At 41.8% G+C, this 22,062-nt stretch overlaps 1 protein-coding gene across 2 annotated transcripts in view; it reads left to right on the top strand.

Annotated features, from left to right (window-relative positions):
• ITPR2 (inositol 1,4,5-trisphosphate receptor type 2) overlaps positions 1-22,062 on the top strand; it is a 271,888-nt gene that overhangs the window by 203,383 nt on the left and 46,443 nt on the right. For both annotated transcript variants that reach the window (XM_076343386.1, XM_076343377.1), the window contains 2 exons: positions 18,953-19,060; positions 21,554-21,746. In XM_076343386.1, coding sequence (XP_076199501.1) covers positions 18,953-19,060; positions 21,554-21,746 — 301 coding nt within the window. The remainder of the gene's footprint in view (positions 1-18,952; positions 19,061-21,553; positions 21,747-22,062) is intronic.

The following is a 22,062-nucleotide window of genomic DNA, read 5'->3' as shown; positions in this document are numbered from 1 at the left end:
TCTTTCCATGTGTGCCCTTTCACTCTCCCTGGGATGGGCAGGATAGGAGCGTGGTCCCTCCTCAGTAAGGCCGTTGTTGCCAGGTTCCTTTGCTGGCTCCACTCTCAAAACACCCTCTTACGCTTTGCTATGAAGTGGCTTTTTGGTGGCTGGGCCTTCCACTCGGCTTAGCTGACCTGATTTACATAATATTTCTTTGCTGTGCTCCTTACAGTTTCACAGTTCATCTGACTTAATTTTTTCTACAACCAGTGTGGCTCTTCAGTCACTTTCCTGACACTTGCTTGTGACCACTTGCTCTAGTTACAGCTTTTTGGTCCCTCTGTAATAGCAGAATAAAGACCAAGAGTTCCTCTTTTTGCTGTTACAGCCCTCAAACACAGACAGTTTATTTTGGGGAGCTCAGACTTTCAGTTTTTGTCGTTGCACTCTTCATGGCGATGGTGGGTTCTGCATTTTGCCACCACTACATCCTTCCTTGCCCTTCCTGTGGTTGATTTTACCAGAAGCAAAAGGCATTCTTGTAAAAGTTTGACCCACAGTGCATAGAAAGTTATAAATATGTCACAAGCAAGGCTGAGATTTCTGTTACTAAATCTCCTTTACAGCCTCCCAACCCCTACCCCAAATGCATATGCAGGCACAGGTATGCAAGTACATGTGCACACACGTACATCTCACACACACACACACACACACACACACAGAGGTGTGTGGGCACAGCAGCCTAGGACATGATGGTAAGAGGCTGACTGTTAAATATGCCATGTCATGACAGTTATCACGTCTCTTCCACGTGTTTCTCTGTCCTCTCTTTTCTTTCCTTTATTTCTTCATCCTCCTGCAGCCTGCCACGTGCTATAGCTGTGCTGCTTCCCCTGCACTGACTCCAGGCTGTCTGGACGCTGCTGCTCCCCACTTTTCCCGTTCGACGTATTATGAGCAGAGAGGAGAAGGGAGCACCACCGAGAGAAAGCAGAACTGACTTATCCATGAGGAACTACCCTGAGCTGCACCCCCGCTCTGCAGCCTGGCTTTGGGGTAGGGGCTCCCTCCAGACACAGCTCTTCTACAGCTGCTTGTGGAGGAGTGACACAAACTGGTGCTTTAGGTCACATCCTGGAAAAATAAGCCTATTATTGCTAGATAGAGAGCATTCACAATTCTCTTGAAAATCCGTGGACAAGATTCTGTTTTCTTTGTCTTGTTCAAATGTCATGCTCAGAGCCAAGCCTTGAACTTGACATTGCTAATTTCTTACTGTTGTCTCGGGTGAATGCCAGTGGCGTGTTACGGATAGTTCCATCAGCTCTTACACCTCTTCTTTTCCAGCCCCAGTCAGAAGAAATTGGTGTGGTATTTTTATTGCCGTCCTTTTAAAAGATCCTGTTAAAGCAGGCTATACTTTGTTTTGCAAAGTTAGTAAGGCTGTCCACAAAGAGACTTCATCTTGATGTGATGTCTCTGTAGAGATTGCAAAAGCTTTTGACAGAGTAGCACAAAAAAGTTTAATACTTACTCACCTCTTAGGTGCAGAAGCATTAGTGTAGGAGAATAAAGTTTTTAAATACCTACCCAAAAAAAAGAAATCATAAAAGGCTAAAGGAATCCTCTGGCTTTTCAGGTGACTGCTTCAGCTTGCTACCTGTTAGTTATAACAAAGTATTTCAGTGGTCTGTAAACTAAAAAAAGCTTTCTTGGAGCTGGTAGTATTTCTGTGAGGTTCATGACCCCTTAACATTTACTATGAAGTAAGCTAAGGCACTGGTTATAACCACAGGCTCCTATTGTTTGCATGCATGTATGTATGTGCTTCTGTTAACAGAAAATACTTTGGAGTGTTTCTCTGTGTGTTTCTCTGTGTTTTTCAGCTAGATGCAAACTGTCTAAATCAGGCGTGAAGCCCCAGCTAATGCACTGTACCTTTCAGCAGGGGCTTTATTCATGAGGCTCGGAAGAACGTGAAATAACTACGTAGCTTCTAGTCAGCTTGCAGCATGGGAAGAATGCACTTTCATCTGCTTGTAGAGCTGTGTAGACATGTCCTTGATCTAGAAGGATGTGAGTGGGTAGGGAGTAGGGAAGCAAATTGTAATACTGTAACAAAACTTTCAAATTTTCAATGCCTTGTGACCTCCTCCGACTGGTTCCCAAAGCTGTTGCAGGAGTATAGGGGTACTCACCTAGTGTGTCACCCCTCTCATGATGCGTGTTCTGAGGCTCTCAGACAAGCAAAATGTTTACTCAAATGCTCAATTTTAAGCATATGTTTAAATGCCTTGCTGAAGAGGGAACGTAGGTCTTGGAATTCCACAATACCTTTGTAACCTCCAAGTAAATAGAAGAGGTTTTTATTCGGTTAAGCTAAAAATTTATTTAAATCCCAACGGAGTACCAAAACTACTTATATAATTTCCTGGTGGCACCAAGGCTTAATGAAAAGCCATTTCCTCCACCCCATAAGGTTAGAAGAAATTAACACTGCTTGACATCAGTGCAGGTGTACAGCATAAACGAACATGAGCTTGAACCAGGCTATCTTCTGATAGACTAACACAGTTGGAAGTGTTCTTCCATTGATATGTTCTTAAAATAAACCAAGGGAAAAGAGGCAGGATTTGCTGTGAATTGTAAGGTTCTTGCTGCAGGTACTACTAAGCATACTGTAGCAACTGGGCATCATGAGTAAGTCATACTACTTCCTCTCTGGTGCTAATTTTAAATTGACTGAGCAAAATAAGTCATTCAGCCTTATATATTTGTTAATATATTAAATATATTAATAGCAGAATCAAAATTTATTTATCAAACTTGGCAAGCTTTATCAAACTAATGTCTTACTGCCGTGTTTACTTCATGCAGTATATCGCATATTAGTGTACACACATGAAGAATATTTTCTAACTAGGCAACTAAAATGGTAATAATTGATGGCATGGATTTATAGTTTGGGAGTAGTGGTGCACTACAGGCTATTTTTTAAAAGTTACTATTTTTGACATTGGAAATAGGACTGGTTTGATAATGAGATTTGGATATGATGCATTCATTAAGGTGAAACTAAAGTCAGTTTTTAAAAAATTAGCTATGCAAATATGTAAAATTCTAAGAAGCACAAAGCCTTTTGTTTCTGTGGGTTTCTGTTTAGCGTGTCATTTTATATCTTTCATCAGGTTTGAGTACAGCAAGGGCAGGGACCAGCTTTATTTTCCACATGAATGCTGTGCCTAGAACCGGATGGTTCTGGGATTCTTATATACTACAGCAGAACAAATAAATGACATTAGTAATAGTCGTTTCAGAAATATTTAAAGAATTAATCTTTCTTTTTGTAGGATTTTGGAACAGTTAAAAGCTTTGGTTAATTTTGTATTCCTCCTCTCTTAAAGTAGGTAGTATTACCCGGTGTTACAGGTAAAGACACCAAGCCAGAAGCAGGTGTAGACAGCAAGTCATTAGCTGTCATGGGAAGCCAATACAGCTTGGTTGATCGCCAGTGCTTTGCTTTAACTGCTACATTGGGTTTCCTCTTATGCTCACTTGATCCCTTTACTTTACTAATGAGGCAAATTGGCATTTATCGGGTAGTACAGTTGAGAAGTGCATAATCACTGAGCACATTAGTACTCCAAGAGTCTTTTAAAGAGATCATGCAAATGTATATTTTTCAGATCAACTTTCCTGTGCTGCTAATATTATGGATTGTTAAGGCAAGAAGAGCTTTCATAAGATAACGGATACAAATGTGTGCATGTGTGTGAGGGAGGTATTGTAAGACTTAAGTTTTTTTTGTGGGTAGTTATTTTTGGTGTGGTAGCTTGGAGCAGCTGCTGGCTTTCCTCCACTTGGCTGTATTTTAACGTTTAGACAGATAAACTTAGACCTTGGTCCTCCTTTTCCCTTGTGTTTGTGTGTGCGTGCATAAAATAAAATACATTTATTAAAACATATCCTATAAAGTAAATGTGAATTCTCGTACCCATCCATTTGTCTTGACCCGCATGTAATTCAAGTCAGGACAAAGAATTCCATGGCAAGACCTTGCTTAAAATGATAGGAGCAGATTTTCTGTGGTTTAATGTATGGAAAACACGAGAAGTAATGCTGTGAATGCGTGCCTCCAAATGTGAGATAGGATCGCTGCATGTAACTTTTCCTTTAGTATGAGAATCCAAAGCTTTCTGAACTGGCTGGGTTGTCCCAGGCAGACAAAACAGTATTCTGTGTGAAGTAAGTGTGACTGTGGTCGGGGTAAATTTGGGGTCAAATTTGACTGTTTAAAAAGAAATGATGAAGGCAGAAATTAATTACTTAATACTGTGCATTGACAAGCACCTTCTAAAAGACACAGCAAAGAAACACCTGGAAGGCTATTTAGGATAGGGAACAGGTGGAACCAGTTACAACCCCCAGTAGTCTGCAGCGGGCATTAACTGGCTGAAGTGATAACATCATGGTTATACCATGGAAAAGAGACGAGCAGAAACCAAGTGGAAAAGTCTTGCAAGAACACCTTCACCCTTGATGATGGTGTTACCATTACTGGCCTGTAACATTTGCCTAAAAGAGATCTCCCCATCCTTGTGGGAGCTGTGAGTTCCCAGAGCATTTTGCTCTAAAAGATAGGCTTATCCTCATCCAGTTGGGAAGCAGGTTTCAGCTCCAGCAAGGATCCTCCAGAAGAGCTGAGATCTATGGACCACACTGGTTAAGTGAATTTTTAAGCTTGCTGACCTCTTTCTGCCCATCCTCTGCCTCACGTAGATACTTCGCTCAAAAACAGAGCTGTGGCCCATTAGTCCCATAAGTGTCTGTCTTTATAAAACATTAGGTTGTGCCTAGGTTCTACTGGCAAAGATTTTGAGTTGATTCTGTTCTGTGAACGAAATGGCTTGGTTCATTTGAATTTTTATACGTTTGACTGGTATACTCTAAAAAAGTGGTGGTTTTAGCGTATGAGAATAGGATTTTGGAAAAAAGACCCGAATACAAAAAGGTCGGAGCTTGTCTGGTGTAAATGGATGTACTATACCAGAATCACTGGTTATACTGAGTGAAAATATAGATCAGTCACATTTTGTGTAGCAGTGACCATTTTAAAATTTTGCAGCTGATGTGAGCAAGCAGCAATTGGCAGGTGGTGTTGGAGGTTGTCTTCTCAAGCACCTGATGGCAAATGGAGAAACATACTTGTCCTGGTTTTGGCTGGGATAGAGTTAATTTTCTTCCTAGAGGCTGGTACAGTGCTGTGTTTTGGATTTAGGGTGAGAACAATGTTGATAACACACCGATGTTTAGTTGTTGCTGAACAGTGCTTACACTAGTCAAGGACTTTCCAGCTTCCCATGCTCTACCGACTGAGAAGGCTGGAGGTGCACAAGAAGCTGGGAGGGGGCACAGCCAGGACAGCTGACCCAAACTGGCCAAAGGGACATTCCATACCATGTGATGTCATGCTCAGTATATAAACTGGGGGAAAGCTGGCCGGGGGGGCCGCTGCTTGGGGACTGGCTGGGCATCGGTCAGCGGGTGGTGAGCAATTGCGTTGTGCATCACTTGCTTTGTATATTATTATAATTATAATTATAATTATTATATTATATTTCAATTTTTAAACTCTCTTTATCTCAACCCATGAGTTTTCTCACTTTTACTCTTCTGATTCTCTCCCCCATCCCACTGGGGGGGGGGGGGGGGGGAGTAAGCGAGCAGCTGTGTGGTGCTCAGTTGCTGGCTGAGGTTAAACCACGACAATACTATACATACTTAAATAAACAGGACTGCCTTTTAGGCCAGAAGATGATCAAATCTATTCTTTAGGATAAACCTGTCTTTCAGGGTGAATAGCTGTGAATTTGTGCAATAAGGATGCTCCCTTTCTGCAGGACAGGTAGAATTTTTCGAGCTAAAGGATGTATTTTTTTGCAAGGCTTTGCTGAGGTTTGCATTTTTTGGGTTGGGGTTTTTTTTTGTTTCTCTCTCCTTAACAGAGAAAAGCTCTTGCTGGTAGCAGTTCCAAAACAAAGGGCTAATGGGGACCAGTCCCAGGAACCGTGACTGTCAGGGGACTTGTATCCTTGGCTGCCAGACCTGAAACTTCTCATAGAACTTTTATGCTCCACATGTTGTTTTGTAGTTATCATCCTGATGAGACAGGCTATGGCATCAAAATGACACCGGCTAATTAAATGTCAGCAGAATCAGAAGCTGTTGCAAGGCTTTTACACTTAGATTGCCAAGATTGAAACAGAAGCCAATGACGCACATCATCCTCCTTGCGGCTCATTAGGATGGTATATAACTCTACCTTCAACCAGCTACAGTATAGAGAGACAGTATGGAGACTGCCACAGGGGCTTGACATTAATGAGCAGCTGAAAGATTAAACAAATGTCTGTGGCTGCTGTTAGGTCTCAGGTTAAAACCTTGGCAGCTTGTCCTTCGATGTTTTCTTTTTCTCCCCTTCTCCGTGGAAGCATTCACCTCAGAATCCTGTCGTGACTTTGATAGGGATCTACATGGGGACCTCTGTTTTCCCTCTGGTGTCCTGTTGACTTAGGCTGCTAAGAGCTGCTAGGATTCAGGCTAGAGCTATTTACTGTTGGCTGGCCACAAAGGTTTTAGCTTATTTTCATTTTTTTAGTTCTACTTCTCTAGAGTAAGATCAAGTGTCTATTACACATATGTGTGTGTTTTATTATATGTAATATTAATGAGGGATATATCCTGGTTGGCTGTGGTGACTGTGCATTTCACTAGTGCACAGGTGGCCTTAATATTTCTGCTTTGTGGGTTTCTTCTATCTTTAATTTCTGTAATCCTGTGTCCTTGTGTTTTGTGGTTTACAAGATTTTTTTGTCATTGGGAAATAATGTTGTATTGGTGTCGGGGCCCAAATGTTACACCAGAAGAAATATCTTTTCTTTGTCAAATGTCTGCATTGTGCAATCTTCACATTAGTCTGTGGTTTTACTCCAAAAATTGGCTGTGGGACAATGACATACTATTTAAGACATTCTCTGCTCTCAGGCTCTATTTGCAGTCCTGTAATAAACATGCTACCTTTTTATTGCTATCTGAAGCAGCACAGGCTGGGGAGAAGGACTTCAGTTCTCCTTTGGTTCTCCATCACCAGCAGGGCAGTTACGTAGCTTCCCGCTTTAAGAATGGGTCTTCATTTAGCCATATCCTCAGCTGGTCTACATGGGAATGCCTCCACTGCAAGTAGGCAAGCAATACTAATTTATACCAGTAGAGAACTTGACCTGTTTCCCTCAAACCATACTCTTACCCTAGAGCTCCCTGCTTGCATTTGGCGTGCAGTCTTCATTAAGAGTGATGATATATGGGCGAAAAAGAGGACGGCTTGGCTTAAAGCTTTTCAATTGAAATTGCATGGAGGAACGTTAAGTAGAATTAAAAGTCATTTTACTTGTAAACTGAGTAAACTCAATCCAGAAGCCATCGAGAGACAATAAATGTGGAACCACACAGTGCCATCTTTACAAAGTCACTCTTCAAAGTAGACTGCACTTTCAGTTGCCCTCCTCTGCAGTGTGTACATATTGTCTGCTCACAGATGTATGTAATGTAGCTACTTACTTCATTCAGATTGCAGCAAACTCTTATTAAGGAAGGTGAATTACACAAAGTGTTGAATTGTAATAGTCTACTGTAGGTGAAGGTTTGCTCTGCAGGCAGATTTGGGGCTTTTCCACTAGAGGTGACCTTCAAATGAACCAAAGTGCTCTTTTTCTTATATCTAAAGCACAACTAAAACATTTTACTCTAAGCTAGGAGGAACTTGCTTTGTTTGTTTGTTTTGAGGGGAAGTGAGAGTAACCTTGGAAATATCATGAAAGTGAAGTCTGGTCTTACTTAATATTATCAGAGCAGTTCTAATAGGCCTCTGATATCTGCACTGTGAAATCCTACACTTTAATTAAAAACGGGGGGGGGGACGTCTTCTCTAACAAAGACATACTTTTTTATCCCTCTCAATTGTTCAGTAGTCATTGAAGTAATTACAGGTTAACAAAAATAAAGAGCATTGATCGGAATGTCAAAATATGTCTGTTCCTCACAGTTGCTCAATTTTAACTCTCATCTCCTCTGAAGTCATAATTTAGTTAGGTATCTCAGTCATCATAGAGTTTTCCAGAACAGACAGGATCTGAATTTGTAGTCTACAAATAGGCAGAGCTACTTCAGTTGCCATCCTCTTTATTTCACTTTTTTAACACAGCCCAGAAAACTGAAAATGAGGTCCATCTTGCACTTTTTCTGAGGCAGCTTTAAGAGTTACTGATTAAAAGTGTCCAGCTGTGAAACTTAGTTTTAACAGCTGATTATGCTTTTCTACACCAAAAGTGAGGTGATCAGTTACTTATGACCACCAGTAGTTTCACAGGAGTAAAACACCTTCAGACCTGCACACGGATAAGCAGCTAATCAACCTGGGGTTAAAGAAATGACTTCTCTGCTGTTATGTATGGGCAAGGATTTTCAGAATTTCTTTTATGAATGATGATCTGTGGTAGCCTTAAATGAATTTGGTCTTTCCAGACTTTTCTTTCTATGAGTCTGTCTGCAGAGCACCATTTAGCTGCTAGTTGGTTGGGTAAAGCAGCATTATTTGTGAATGTCTGATGAGGAGAGAGATGAAATTTTTACCCTTTTGCTCTCCCACCGGGAACTGTTACTTCATAGGTGCCAGGTGAAAGTGCTCTCCTGAGGACAGTAGCCATAATACAGAGTTGGAAAGAGCAACTCACCATTTTACTTTCTCTTCTCTCTGTTCCTATGCCCTAAATGATTTTTTTAAAAAGATATTTTGCTCTGCTAACTGGAGGTTGAGGCAAACATTCAACAGTATGATTGAAAAAGCTGGAAAATCTCACCACTGTAATTATTTGAAGGGAGACATCTCTCTGTTCCTGTCCATCCCCACACTTGGTAACTGCCCTGTTTTGTACCCCACAAAGTATATACATCAGACCCCTGCAGAGATTAGGAAATGCACGTCTTTTGTGAATTTGACAGATTGCAGCTTCAGCTGTTTACTTGCTACTTTAGTCTCGTATGTTTTTGACCCTGAATGACCAAGTTATGGTTTTCTGTGTGTTGTGGAAATACCTGTTGAAGAGGTGGGATGCTAACAGGATTGGCTGTGAACAGACTTTTTACTTTGCTATTGCTGTAACAACTAAGAGGACCACATAATGGCCATACTCAAGTGCTTGAGTCATGGAGCTGAGCCATGATACCAAGCTGCAGCTGAGGACTTAAGCCTCTTTAATGTGCTTCACTGAAGATTGGTAGATGGCGTATCCTAGCCTCTACAAGTGCAGTGTATGTACAGTGGCCATCTTCCAAGCCATACCTGCATGTAGCAGAGCTGGTGGTTATATCATAGATTGGGTTGGTGAACTGCATGCAGCTTAAGGGGTCACAGTGTGCAAAAGACACCATGGCACTATACTGCAAATGTATGAAAACACAAGGAGTGAGCCAGCGATGCAAGTCTCACGCTTGAGGTCAGAGACTGAGCTGGTTTCTGTGTAGTTTGGGTAGACCCTGGAGAAGAGGATGAGCCCATTCTGGAAGTATCAACCCATGAGTTACTTTCTGCTCTACTCTTGATGCCGGAGGAAGGGAGGTTGACTGCCAGTCAACGTCTTCTAGTCTTGTGGCTTACAGAAGGAAATATGTCCATACTTAAGACTTTAAGACTTAAAACTGTGGTTCCCGTCACCACATTGCCCCCAAAATAAGAGTCATAAGCAGTTCCCTCTTTTGTTTGTGCTAGCCTTCCTTTTCTTTAGAAGCCACATATTAGACAGCAGTAGATAGCTATTTTGCAGAGAATCACTGTTCTGAATAAGAGAAACCCAGAAAGTAAAGTGCTTGATAGCGAAAGGATTTTGAGAGTTCCTGAAAAGGATATGCCATTCACAGCTCTCTTATCTCAGGTTTATGTATATATTTTGTATGTATATGAAGTGCTGGTGGCTTCTAAAGGTGAACAGTTCTCTTGCTGTTTGGATTTGGGATCCGTATACTTGCTGGTCTGTTGCTGGTTTTGGTCTTTCTCAGACTGGGTCTATACAACGTCAGTGAGGTGAGCATGCCAGTAAGGTCTTATTTTGGGTGCAATGTTTTATCTGCCATTCATAGAAGTTGCATGTGGCTGGATCTTCTTCCTTGTTATGCTGTGAAGAAGGCTAGTTGCAGTAACTCTGCTCTCTTTTTCTTCCTTTTCGATTGAACTTTCTTGTTATCTTCCCATAATCATGTCTGACACTTCCATCATCTTATGTTCTTCCATCCTGTACTCTCCAAAATTTTGCTTACAGTAATCATAGGAGGCAGTCTACAAGTACAGTTGTGTCATCCTGTTGGAACACTGGCTTGCATATCGCTGTCCACATCCTATGTTCAGTACGGTCAGTGTACACCGAAAAACAAATGTGACCAATGTATGCATTGAGCCGGTTTGGCTCATGTAGGCACAGCTGCCCATGACAGTTTACAAGTAGCCCGCAGAGATGTTTCTCACCCACCCCCCTAAAATTAATTTTGTTATGTTGCAACACATTTTATCGGACATGAACTTTCCCCACACATACACTTTATTTTTTTGCAAGTAAGCTTTGCCTGCGAAAGAAATTACAAAGAAGACAAATGGAAATAAAGCTCGTTGAAATATTAGCAAGTTATTTTGTCTTCTGCTGGCTTTCATCAGGGATAAAAGAACAGCAAAACCACAGCAAAAACAGCAATAAAATTACTATGGGGGCTGCAAACATAATAGTGATGGAGTTCACTTAACTGTGGTGGTTTCTCTTATGTGATAATGTCGAGGTGTTTTACTTCTCCCTTCCCTGTGAGGTAGATCGCTATTATCCACAATTTGTAGTGTGCACCACGTGGAGGCTGGGGGGGAGAGGTGGTGTCTCAGAGGTTACACGAGGCCATGGAAGACCCAGCAACAGAATCCAGTGTCTGGACCACCCAGGGCCCTGCTCATGTACCACAAGCCATCAGGGGAAGATTAACTCTAAACCCTTTTGGTTGCTCTGTACAGTATAATCATCTAAATGAAATCAATGAATACTTGATTTGAGAGTCTCCCATTGCTCCATCCCTGCTGTTCCTAATGTTTGTTAACGGATTGCTTTGTGGTAGAGTGCAAAGGTGCCGCTCTATAAAACTGTAATGACTTCTGGAAAGGAAGTTGCCCTGTGTATTACAGAAAGCACCATTCAGTTTTGATTGGAACATGGGGAGTTGAGAAGTTGTTACAGCCAGTTGGAATAAAAATTTCTGCTCAGTTATGGTTAAGATGACATTTCCTTTTTTCTTGCTTGCTCTCTTTCCTTGTTTACCAATGGAATAGGAGTGTTCTCATTTGCCCTAGGCGGGGAGCTGGCGTGTAGTAAGGTCCTGGCACACTGAGGAAGAGATCTCATTTTATGTCTCCTGTCCTCTTCTGTCTCTCACCCATCCTGTTTGCTACTCCCTTGACGTTCTCTTTGCTGTTGTTTCTCAGTCCTTGGGGTTTTTCTTGTCAGTCCACAGGCAGCTTTTTTTTATCCTTTCTTGCTCTCTAAGCAGAAAATGAAGTGTTCAGTGAGATGACTGGGGTTTCCCCTTGTGGGGGGGTTTGGTGGTGCCAGATCTCATACTGCCTGGCTCCAGGAGCCAAGGGACTGAAGGGGAAAAAAGAGGAAGAGCTGTAAATGAGCCCCAGCTGCATGAGTCTGCACAGCAAGGTGAAACTAATCTGAACAGATGCAATTATTCTGCTGTTGCTGCAAGTTACATTTTGTCTCATTTCTCCCTGGTGAAAGACCAGTGGCCTTTGGGCTGGCAACCCACGCTGCAGTACTGACAGGGTAGAGATGAAGATAATTTACAGCAGATATATCAGATGTCATGCATTGGACATCAGGTCTGTACAAACAGCTCTTGCCTCACTTTCCCCAAGGTCTGTAGTTCATGAACTTCCAGGACTGTGTAGTGGCCTCCCTCTGCCCTGACACGCTAGACAGGGCTGACTGGCACACCAGAGGGTTGGCTAGTGAGCTGCAGCTGGGGCATGGGGTAAGGGCAGAGAGGGCACTGTGCAGTGCTATAGCTTGCAAGTGCACCACATATCCAGTTCCCTCCCCAAAACGAGCCCCAGTCCCCAGCACGCTTCTAACTGCTGCCTAATCCAGTGCCCTTCCCTTGTCAGGTGTGCCTGTGTGCCAGGTATCTCCCCCGTCAGATAACAGCCTTACTGCTGCCTTACAACTGCGAGAAGAAACTCGAGAGAATTGGTGACAATGATAATAATTTTTTAAATAATTTTGTTTCTGTTTTTTTAGATGTTTGTAATACTTCTTAATAGTAATACTGTAAACATAAAGTGTTTCAAGGCACAGAAACTATTTGTGTCTTTATTTGTGCTTCTCGGCCAGTTATCCAGAGCTTATAGTAATACTCCATATGCCTTTTGTAGAAAATCAGTTTAACATGTTTGATACTTTGCCAGTGAACTGACTCTTCCATGAAAACCCTGGTTGCTTACAGGACACTAAGCCTCACCCATTTAGATCCCATTATACCATTCTAGTCAGAAAAAGTCACCTTTACTGCCCAGGTTAGTCAGTCTCAAAATGCTAGAGAGTGGAATAGAATCATAGAAACATAGAATAGTTTGGGTTGGAAGGGACCTTTAAAGGTCATCTAGTCCAACCCCTCTGCCTTGGGCAGGGACATCTTCAGCTAGACCAGGTTGCTCAGAGCCCCGTCCAACCTGACCTTGAAGGTTTCCAGGGATGGGGCATCCACCACCTCTCTGGGCAACCTGTGCCAGTGTTTCACCACCCTCAGCACAAAAAATCTCTTCCTTCTATCCAGTCTATATCTACCCCCCTTTAGTTTAAAGCCATTCCCCCTTGTCCTGTCGCAACAGGCCCTGCTAAAAAGTTTGCCGCCATCTTTTTTATAAGCCCCCTTGAAGTACTGATAGGCTGCAAGAAGGTCTCCCCGAAGCCTTCTCTTCTCCAGGCTGAACAACCCCAACTCTCTCAGCCTTTCTTCATAGGAGAGGTGTTCCATCCCCCTGATCGTTTTTGTGACCCTCCTCTGGACCCGCTCCAACAGTTCCGTGTCTTTCCTCTGCTGAGGGCTCCAGAGCTGGATGCAGTACTCCAGGTGGGGTCTCACCAGAGCAGAGTAGAGGGGCAGGATCACCTCCCTCGACCGGCTGGCCACGCTTCTTTTGATGCAGCCCAGGATACGGTTGGCCTTCTGGAATAATATGGAAGTTAAAACATTGCTGGCTCATGTCCAGCTTTTCATCCACCAGTACCCCCAAGTCCTTCTCGGCAGGGCTGCTCTCAATCCCTTCACCCCCCAGCCTGTATTGATACCAGGGGTTGCCCTGACCTAGGTGCAGGACCTTGCACTTGGCCTTGTTGAACCTCATGAGGTTCACACAGGCCCACTTCTCCAGCTTGTCCAGGTCCCTCTGGATGGCATCCCGTCCCTCTGGCGTGTCGACCGCACCACTCAGCTTGGCGTCATCTGCAAACTTGCTGAGGGTGCACTCGATCCCACTGTCTAGGTCATTGATGAAGATATTCAACAGTACCGGTCCCAATACAGACCCCTGCGGGATGCCACTCGTCACCAATCTCCATCTGGACATTGAGCCGTTGACCACTACCCTCTGGATGCGACCATCCAACCAATTCCTCACCCACCGGACAGTCCACCCATCAAATCCATACCTCTCCAGTTTAGAGAGAAGGATGTTGTGGGGGACTGTGTCAAAGGCCTTACAGAGGTCCAGAGAGACAACACCGGTAGCCCTTCCCGTGTCCACTGATGTAGTCACTCCATCACAGAAGGCCACTAGGTTGGTCAGGCAGGACTTGCCCTTGGTGAAGCCATGCTGGCTGTCTCGAATGACCTCCCTGTCCTCCATGTGCCTTAGCATAGCTTCTAGGAGGATCTGTTCCATGATCTTCCCAGGCACAGACATGAGACTGACTGGCCTGTAGTTCCCCGGGTCTTCCTTTTTCCCCTTTTTAAAAATGGGGGTTATATTTCCCCTTTTCCAGTCAGTGGGAACTTCACCGGATTGCCACAACTTTAGGGGTCTTCAGCCTGCTGTTTCTAGCTCGTATTTCTCTTGACTCCTGTCCTTTTTTGGGCCTGAAGCAAAGCCTGGTGAAATCAGCAGGAGTTTTGACAACCGTCTTGGCTGTGTACTGTGTTAGACCTCACACCTCCAATGAGGACTGGGCTACAGAGGAGACCCTTGCAGTTTACAAATTACAACCAGGGACTGACACGTTCTTGTAAAAATAGAGGAGGAGTCTGCATTTTACAGAGATAATGAAAAGGGGAGAATTACTTTCTTTTTTCCCAGCAATTTTTCCACACACACATATGTACATATGTATTTTGGCAAACCAGTCTAGTATCCCAAGTCAATGAGTTATTGACAGGCTGATGACATGAATGTTCACAGCTTTAAATCACTTTTTCTTTGAGAACATTTAACTAATTGTGGTTTTGTGCAAGGAAATCTTGACTTTAAAACAAAAAGTCTGCAGGAAATCCATATATTGTTAATTGCAAAAGATGGGTCTGCTGTGGTTTTCCATGCTGATGATCATATATGGGATCCCAGATGACCAGAAGATCTGATTTTATAATCAAGTTGTGTGAGGAGTTTAGACTGAGTATTACTTGTAATTCTGTCATTTATCTCTACTGTTTCTTTATTAATGTCTTCAGCGTTCTTGGTCTGTCCTCAATCTTTCACATTTTGTACTGATGCTTTATTACAGTGTTTTCCAAATTTTTGAAGTAAAAGTCTTTCAAGATGAACAACAGTCCTTCCTTGGGAACTGACTGAAAGCCAAATGATCTTTATTCATATAGTTATTGCCCTACACATCCCCTCTCCAGAAATCACTGTTCCATTGTATGCTATTGCTTCCTCATCCCTACATGCCTTGATGAGTAGTAAAATACGGTGTTGACATTTAAAATATTGTCACTGGCATGGCTGATGGGTGAGTGAATGGCTGACTGAGAGAGTTTTCTCCTCAGAGGTGATTTTTTGGGGGCTCTCTGCGAATTCAGGTTCTAGTGATGGTTATTATTTGTATCAGTTACGCTTGCCATGCATTTTTTAGCTTTGCTTTGCAAACGTAAATGTGGCTGTTCTTTTCATTATAGTTGCTATTGTCCATGCCCATCCAGTGTCTTGTCCTTCAGCTGCCCCAAAAGATTTGTGCAGCACTTCAGAAATAACACTTAACTACATCACAGGAGTTAAATATGAAAAAATGTCATTCAGAGCTTGCATGGCCTTTACATGCCAGTCATAGACTGTCACCTAGGGTGTATTATCGGCTTGGATAAGCTTTCCATATTTTAGGTTCACAGTTTGTCACTACATTGTTCTTTTCATTGCTATGTCTTTGATCTCACAAAAAGCCCTGCGCTGGTCGAGGAGTCTGTTGACACAGTCCCCTTTGCCTATGTGGGCCTTTGAGCTCGCTACAGGGTGAAGGAAGGATCATGAAAGCAGAGCTTCAGAAAACATTGTAGTTGCCAAATAACATAGCATTTCTAAAGCTGTTCTGTGTCTTACTGTGGGCCTCTGCTTCAGATCTGAGCTTTCACAGATTGCTGTCCACACCATTCTTTCGTCAATGTAGCTGTGACAATACAGAAATATTGGCAGTACTTATTACTGTGTCAATGTAGAGGAATCCATCCCACGTAGGAACTGCAATAAAAGCAGAAAATAGATAGACCCTTTGCCCTGAGGTTACTGTCTGAAGGTCTAGACTAGAGAAGGTAAGTGGATGCAGAGAGATGGGGAAGCAGAAAGAAATGAAGTTACGAGCGCTTATTGCCTAGCACTACTGCTGACAGCTTTAGGTAGGTTTCCCTTCTGAAATCTGCCATAGTTCCTCCAGCTTGGTCAGCAATCCCTGGTTGTTTCCGATGTGTCTTTGCTGGCAGCTGAGGCGCTAGCACAGAAGATCCTGGCCTATTCTTCAGATCATTTGGTCTAGTGCTAGTGTCGGGAAGCCCCAGCGATGTGGTGCTAGGCTCTGTACGCACATCAGCACAAGACCGTCACTGCCTGAAAGCACAGTCTAATAAAGTATAATGAAGATCACTGAATGCACATGGTTTTAAACTACGTGGCTGCTGTTCACGTGAAACCTGATAGTAAAATATGCACTGCATCAGTGCTGTCTGAAATCACCAGCTGTCTGTTAAGTTAACACACTGAGCTAGTCAGTCCCATTACAGCACGAGAGGGCTGAGAAGGTTTTCCCTTCCACATGGTAAGAGAACTTTTGTTACTGATATTTATCGAGAGATACTTTTACAATAAAAATTATGGGCAGTTAAAAGCATATCAGGAAGCAATACCTTGAGATTTCATATGGTTTACAAATGGAATTTCCAATTCTGTATACAAATTCAAGTGTGTTTATAAAAGAAGTTTTTCGTGGTACTAATGGAAATTTCTGAACCTGTTCATGTCCTTTTCTCCAAACTGCCATAATTTTAATATGAGAAGAACTATCCATACATCCTTGACTTGTCATTTATTAGAAAACTCAAAATCTTAATGGTTGACATTGGAGAAAAAGGGTCAAGATACAGGCAAAGTTCCTCTGGATTACAGAAAATTAAAGAAGGGGAATATATTTGCTTCTGGTTATGCTAATTCATCACTCCAAGCAGGGTGTGATTGCATTCTATCTAGTCAGTTCTTTTCTTCATATCTGAAAGAAGAGATATAGCCAATGTAAAGGGCATTTGGAGATGGACAAGGAAAATAATTGAGTCACAGAGACTCTTCTGTTTGAGGAGAGATGGGAAAGATAAGGATTGTTTTAATTTAAAGAAGAGACAAATAAGAGAGGACGTGACAGTAGTGTACAGAATGATGAATGATACAGAGAAGGTGAATTGGGCACTCTTGCTTGCCCTGTTGTAAGTACAGAAGCGGAGGGACATTCAATAAAGCTGAAAGGCAAAAATATTAACACTGTTTAAAGGGAATTTTTAAACAGTAACTACCTTGTTTCCACAAGCTCATCTTGTTTCTCCATGATGCTAGAGCATATATTGAAGGGGATGCAAAAGACCCCTAGAAAATGAATTCAGGTTGTCCTGTTGAGATGATGATGTGGGTGTACTGCAAAGACTACTGACTGGATCAGGTTATATGGCTTGTGTGAAGGAGAAGAACTAGTTAGATAGTCTTAATGATCCTTTGTAGCCTTAAAAACAAGTGGAAGTTGCATAAGATATTAATACATGTAATGAGACTATCCATACTTTTGCTAGATAGAGTAAAAAAGTGACTATTCAAGGCAGAAATCTGTTATTGATGGAAAGAATGTTGCTCTGCAGTTGTCCCCCATGTGATTCTTTGCATGTCTCCCTGAATATCTGCTCGTGACCCTTTTATAAAAGGCTGATGTTCCTCAGTGCTCTACTGTCAGGGCCAAGCAGACTTCTGTCCATGAGGAAGTTGTAGGAAATACATTTATTCTTCCTGAATATTCCTTTCTGGTATTCTCTTGCTTTTGGATATTCCACTTATGATTCATCTTTAATTAATAAGTTTATCAAGATTCAGAAGAAAATTTATTTTGATCAGTAGATTCTAGGGAACTTCAATAAACAGAGTAAATTGTTTATGTATCTCTTCCCCACCATTCTTAGATAAAAAGGGGATGGTGAGACATGCAAATGGCTTATAAACGAGTGTGATCACTTTCTAGTTAGATTATTACAATATCTGTTTAGATCCACTGTTACTTTTAGACTTGATCCTTGACGCTCTTTTTGTAGATTTGTAATTATTTTGTAATTCCTCAGCATACTGCGTTATTTCATGTAGTACAATCCTAACCCGCCTGTGGTGATCATCACTTCAAAGTCTAGTTCCTGCGGTCATTCTGAGTGCTGTGCCTGCCTCGTTTCTAATGTCTGTGTCTAGTCTGTTGTGGTAATGTCTGTGTAGTGATTAAGACCTGGATCACATCTGCAAGATAGCCTTTCCTTTCCTGCCTCAGTTTTCCCCACTTTAAAATGGGTGAAACACCTCAGAGTTTCTGGATGAAAACCACTCACTATGGTATATGGAAAATTGCATTTTTAGTAGTGTTTCCTCATGCCTTGTAATTAAGTCTTTTTTTCTCACTGACCTAAAAGACATCATGAATGCATTTGCTGACATTCTCAATATTAAACTTTGTGCAGCTATCAAGCATTTTAAATATTTACTAGTCAACAAGAACAGATGTATTTTATGAATCATGTAAAGTATATAATTTGTATAAGTTTTTAGGAAGAGATACATATTTGTGTGTTTTTGTGTGTGCATATATGTGCTATGTATATAAATTACACAGTTAATGTGTTTGCCTGCCACTGCAATCCAGCTGCCTCTGAAATAGTTATGGACGTTATCTTGGCAGCCCTGAAATACCATGCTACAACATGGTGAAGAACAGTTCAGCCATTTGAAATCACAGACAAAATTTAATTGTAAATGTAATTACCTAGTCAGAGGTATGCAAATTTTATGGCTAAACGTAAGTGAAAAGAAGCATTCAGTCTAATTTTTTGGCATTTGTCAAAAGCCCTCCAAAAACCATCTAGGCTGCAGGCTAAGCTGCCTTTCATAAATCTAAGCTGAAGACTTGCTGCTGACTTTTTAAGACTAAATTATTTCTATTGTTCTCAAGTAATTACATTTTTGTTGTTATCTGTGGAAAGAGCCCCACTGGGTTGAGCATGTAAGTATATGGGGGTGGGGGGAGGAGGGTTTGTGTTAGTTAAGTGGAGATGATAAAGCTGAAAACATAGCAGCAGGACATAAATCAGATTTTTTTTCTTTTTCTAGTTGGCTCGTCACAATAAAACATTGCAACAGATGCTGAAGCCAGGGTCAGATCCCGATGAAGGAGATGAAGCCTTGAGGTATTATGCCAATCATACGGCACAGATAGAGGTAAAGAATTGCTCCCTAGAAGATTGAATATGAGACAAGTTTGCATCTTGTGCATGGTGTATCACCTCTTTTTAAGCTTCTGAACAGCAAAGCTTATTCAAATGGTGTAGATTATTTATGAGAAGGAGAAGGTTGAATAATATGCTTTTGGCTATGGGAGAAAAAGGAATGCGCCTATCTTAAAAGTGGCTCCAACTAATCATTTTACAGTAGCTTTCCTGTGTGTTACCAAACATGTTTTGTTAGGGAAATAATGACTGTGGATAGTAGCTGTGTCATGAAGTCAAGAATAATCTTGTATGGTACATCACTCAAATAAATAATCATGAGTTTCAAAGCCAGTGATGCTAACTGATCAAATTAAAAGTTTGGCTGGAGTACAAAGAGGTTTTGAAGTGGTGTAGACATTCAGTATGGCTTTTGTTTAAAAGACCGAGGCTTGGCCTGGTTCATCAGTTCTGTTCTCCATTTTAAACTACCCCTGCCATGGATTGGATTTAGATCAAGATCCACAGAGGTATTTAGGTTCTTAACTCTTGTTATCAGATCCTGTGCTCTTACAGATTTCATGGGATTATAGGCATCAAGATAGGAGTTAGGCACTGTAGTATCTCTGGTCCTTAGTGACTTTGTAAGGAGGAGAATTTCTGTGGTGCAAAGGCAGCTGCTGTGAGAGGCTGCAGGAAGAGGAGGCATCTGGCTGTCTTTTGGAAATGCCGTATCAGGTCCAAGATTGGCCGAGTATGAAAACTGCACAGTTGCAGTTGCACACAGGCCCAGCCTAAATCTGAGCCGATAGTTTTACCTTCAGTGGGCTCCCAGGCTCCATCAATGTTGGACCTGAGCTTGCGTGCGTAGGGAGTAGTCTGATGCAAGCACCTCAGGTTGGTATTGTCCTGGCTGCCATCAAGGCAGGCCATCGCTGGGTTCTTCTCTGTTTCCCACCATCGTTTTTGCCTGATACTCGTCACGTTATCCCACCACAGGACAGATGGAAGCTCCATGGCTGTGGTCGTCCGGAGGGCAGCTTAGCACTCCTCTTAACATGTTTTAATACTTTGGGTGCTCCTGAGGTATCTCTTAGGAAGTATCAGCTGAGTTATCTGGGTAGGTTGTAAATTTAGGCGTTAAACAAGCACTATGGTCTGCTTTTATGTGGCCAATAGCTTCTTCCTGGTGTAGTTTCTGAAATCCGCTGAAGCCTAGTGGCTGCAAAGCCTGTTCCTCGAGCAGATATGGAGGCCTCTGTTCTCAGGGAGGCTTTTTAAATGCCATTCTGCAGAGCAGCACATGCAGCCTACCTCTTCATTGGAGTCCCTGATTGAATTGAAGGTGTGCCATCAGCTTCCTTCATTCGTCCTACCAGGTTAGCTGCTGGTCACATAGTCCCATTGCACAACTGCTGGCCTGAGACACAACTATAATACTTATAAATACTTATTAAATAATACTTATTTACTTCAAAATAGCCCGTTCAAATTTCACATAATGTACATGGCCCATGGGCAGACACGAGCATAATTGTCCTTCATCTCTAATGCAAATGTGCTTGAATATGTTACTCTTAAAAATTACTTAAGACAGGTGGTTTTTAGTATGTTCACATACTAAATATGAATTAACAGAGAGAAAGGAGGGTTCCTGAATGCAGGACTGTGACTGGAAAAGTGAAACTCAACCCAGCATTGCTGTTGTATCAAGTGGGTGTTCTCCGGTCTTTCACTGGAAGCAGTCCTAGATCTGTTTGGCATTTCTGATATAGCTCCCCTATATCAGGGTATCTCATTTGTTTGATTTGAAAGTCAAATAGTGGGGTTTTTTTTCACTGGTGGCTGTACAGAGACATGGGTCTAAGAGTCAAGATGAGTTTTCTACCCATTTCTGTATTAGTAATGCAGAGTCCATGATCAGAATGGGGAAGCAGTTTTGATGACCGTGTGGTGAGATGGAATAAAATCTAGCTCACTCATCATAACTCGGTAGGCCCTGAAATACACACAATGCAAAACCTTGGTTTTTGCCAAGTAAGCAGATAAAGACTGACAAGATATGGGTACTGTCTGAGTAACAAGGTGCTATTTTTGCATGTTCACCTTCACAACTTATCTCATCATAGAAATAGACTCAAGGTGAGAAAAGTATTTCGTAATCTGAGCAGAAAGCCCCTGAACTTCTGCACTGTTTACTGGGAGAGATTTGTTTCAATTTATTGCAAAATCAAAGCATTCTGAATTAGAACTTTTTTTTTATATTTGAGGGAGTTTGGACCTAGGTTTTGCTTGAGATTTATTTGCCACCTTATTTTCAGGCAAGCTTTTGAAGATAGAAAAGCAGTTTTACTTTGTTTTAGGATTGATTGGTTCAACTTCATTGTAATGTTCAAATAATTTATGCATTAATTTATAAATAAAAGGGGAGCTGTGAACAAGAAAAGATATGACAAAATGGTTGGAAAATCACTGATCCTGAAAAAAATGTGCATTTTATTTATAGATTGTTCGCCACGATAGAACAATGGAACAAATTGTCTTCCCTGTCCCCAATATTTGTGAATTCCTCACTCGGGAATCCAAAAGTCGGGTATTCAATACAACAGAGAGAGATGAACAAGGGAGCAAAGTCAATGACTTTTTCCAACAGACAGAGGATCTGTACAATGAGATGAAATGGCAAAAGAAAATTAGGAGTAAGTATTGCAATTTCAAAAAATAGCTTAATTATGCTAACACCCTGCTTTTAAGCCTTCAAATTTTTTCATTTTAATAATATACTTTTCTCTGTTCACTCCGATAATGCAACAGGCAAAACTGTTCAGGGCTTGAGAGTGTAGGTCAGCAGCGTGTAGGTCAGCCAAGACACTTGCATGCCGCCATAAAAGAGGCATCATATGGAGCAGTTAATAATATAAGTAATGTGTTCAAGACGATGGTTTGGACTCCAAAAGTTAAACTGAGGGATGGATGAACTGGGTGTAATTCCACTAAACTCAACAGAGTTGCACA

Source organism: Aptenodytes patagonicus, chromosome 1, assembly GCF_965638725.1.
Source record: "Aptenodytes patagonicus chromosome 1, bAptPat1.pri.cur, whole genome shotgun sequence".
Taxonomy (NCBI): Eukaryota; Metazoa; Chordata; class Aves; order Sphenisciformes; family Spheniscidae; genus Aptenodytes; species Aptenodytes patagonicus.
Note: the sequence above shows the minus strand (reverse complement) of the source record. Positions and strands in the feature narration are given on the sequence as shown.